This window comes from Haplochromis burtoni, unplaced genomic scaffold, assembly GCF_018398535.1.
Source record: "Haplochromis burtoni strain Fernald_Lab_line unplaced genomic scaffold, NCSU_Asbu1 Contig_1020, whole genome shotgun sequence".
In the NCBI taxonomy this organism is placed as follows: Eukaryota; Metazoa; Chordata; class Actinopteri; order Cichliformes; family Cichlidae; genus Haplochromis; species Haplochromis burtoni.
The window spans coordinates 1-2,500 of NW_024583381.1; the positions used below are offsets into that span (position 1 = coordinate 1).

Here is a 2,500-nt window from a genome sequence, read left to right on the forward strand (position 1 = left end):
TAATTATAAATATGAGCGTGGTGAAAGTTGGTCAGCACGCTGACGTCTTTTCTCCCTCTGTGTGCTCGTAAGGATCTAACACTTTCACTGGTTTGATTTTTTTCCTCGTATCTTTTCTTTGACTTTTCATTAAGTCTGTCTTTGTACGGACCGGCATTGTTCTCCTTTGTTTTGTACAGAACTTTTTGGGGGGCAAAGAAAAAGCAAGAATTTATTGGAATGGAAGAATGAACGTTTTGCGGTGCTGCAAATGCTTGCATTTGATGCGGTACTTGGATTGTTTTGCCACTAGTACCCGGCATGCAATGCACGAAAGTCACGTGGTCTGTCAATCTCTATAACTGCAAATCAAACGATGACAGAGTCGCCTCCATCTTTGTTCAGATGTGTTTCGGGGTCATTTATTTTACTTTGATTCGTGCCGAGTGTGACGCGTCACAGGCCAAACAGTCAGAAAGATCACAACATCATTTCCTGTTCAGTCATGTTTGAGCTCCACAGACGTGAGCGCCTCTCTTATTAGAAATTATTAATCCAATAAAGCCATTAAAGCCAGAGATTCCAGTCAGTGTGAGTCTGTGTGTGTGCAGCGTGTGTGTGCTGACCTGTTAGCTGCTTGTCGCCTGCTGCCGGGGCGATGCGAATGTAGGGCGTGGTGAGCTGGGTGATGATTATAGCGGCTATTCATCCAGGAAGGCATGCAGACAGACAGAGAGAGAGAGAGAGATGGCAGGTCTGTACTGCAGCAGAAACATTAGTAACACACAGCGCCCTGCTCTCCTGTCACAGCACAGCGCTAACACAATGCTAACACAGCGCTAACACAGCGCTAACACAATGCTAACACAGCACACAGCACTCAGCGTTTGTGACTCGAGTCGTCTCCTTATTTTGACCCAGTGCTTCCACCTGCTGTCTCATTATTATCATTATCATTGTTATCAATAAAGCAGGAAACGCTGCACTCATCTGGGTTTAAATAAAGTCACTTGAATGCTCTGATCGTGTGAAGAACTCTTGGTGGCAGCTTTAAACTGCTGCAAGCGGAGCTCGAGCCGAGCAGCTCCACGTCCTGCCTGAAGCCGCGAGGACAGCGGCTCTGTCCATCACATTCACATAACTTTCACTGCTTTGGTTGGTGTCCCATCTGTGAGTGCTTCCTTTAAATTCTTTGAAGTTGCGGAAGCTCACGCTGCTCTGATGGAGGCCTTTAGCTCACCGGGATCTTTGGATCAGAGGTTTCTGTGAGATTTGGGTGAAACAGTAACAACCTGGTCAGGTGGTGAGCAAAAAAAAGCTCTCAGCAGACAGAAGCATGAAGTGCTGTAACACCTGGCTCTGACCTGAACCTGAGTCTCTGCCCTCCTCCTCCAGACTCCTGCACCGAGTTCAAAGCAGTTCTCCTGCTGATCAGCCCAGTGAGAGGTTCATTGTCTCTGGTACCAGGGCTGGAGCTCCTTCCTCTTCACCTGGCAATTGCTGATGCTTGTTGAAAGTTCTCAAGTGGACTTTTCTTCACAGTCCTCTGCTGTCTGTGCACCTTTTCCTCCACTGTTCCCTCCCGGTGAACTTTCCACTCCCACCCCTGTGAGAACAGTCGACCTTTTTAGCGGTGACCTTCTGTGTATTCACCCTCCTGCAGGATGCTGATCATCATCATCTGGACAGCTGTGAGGTCAGCAGTCTTCCTCGTGGACTTCTGTAAGCCACAGCCATCCAAAACACTTCACCTGACTATGGAAATATAAAATCCTACATGAAAAAGGAAGTGTTTGTTTTAAGAGGCTTTAATAAAAGGTTAATGTTGAACTGTAACTGTTGATCGGGGTTACTAAGAGACGACATTTGGTTGCTATGGAAACACTCTGACATTCCCAGAATGACATCACCTCTTTCCTTCCTGTACAGGTAACCAATCATAAACTGGGTGTACCTGAACACACGACCTTTCTCCTGCTGAGGTCTGACTGATTCGCTGCCTATTGATTATAGATCAGTATTGATTTACTGCAGCAAACCCCTGTTAGTCTTCTTCTTCAGTCCAAACTGATTTAAACTGAACTGTGAGCCAAACAGAGGAGAGCAGAGCGCTGTTCACCTAAACACACCTGGAAGAGAAGCTCGTTAATCAGCCAATCAGTGATCAGATGTTATTAATCAATCAATCAAGCAGCAGAAGCAGAGAAAGAACAGGAATCTCCTAACCATGTGTTCACCGCACTCACAGAGGTCAGTTAGAAAAAATGTGTTTATTAAAAAAGGATCAATCAGTGTATATACATATACTCACGGTGTTACCATGGCGATCAGTCAGTGCATACAGATCATGAATGTTGAGTCTGACTTAGTGAAGGGTCTCTGCTGGGCCATGAATGGTTTTATACTGGACACTAATCAGGTCCAAAAAATGATGCTGGTTTATATTTGACTGAGAACAGCTCCTGCATGCAGGCCAAAGAACTGCTTATATGACTCATCGACAATAAAGTCAGTGATTATG

The 2,500-nt window shown here is 45.6% G+C and overlaps 1 protein-coding gene across 1 annotated transcript in view; it reads right to left on the reverse strand.

Moving 5' to 3' along the window:
- Positions 1-605: 605 nt before the first annotated feature.
- LOC102296289 (receptor-type tyrosine-protein phosphatase mu) overlaps positions 606-2,500 on the reverse strand; it is a gene marked incomplete at both ends in the record, with an annotated part of 90,754 nt that continues 88,859 nt past the window's right edge. Inside the window, 1 exon segment of the mRNA XM_042216343.1 lies at positions 606-680. Within this exon segment, the coding sequence (XP_042072277.1) occupies positions 606-680 (75 nt within the window).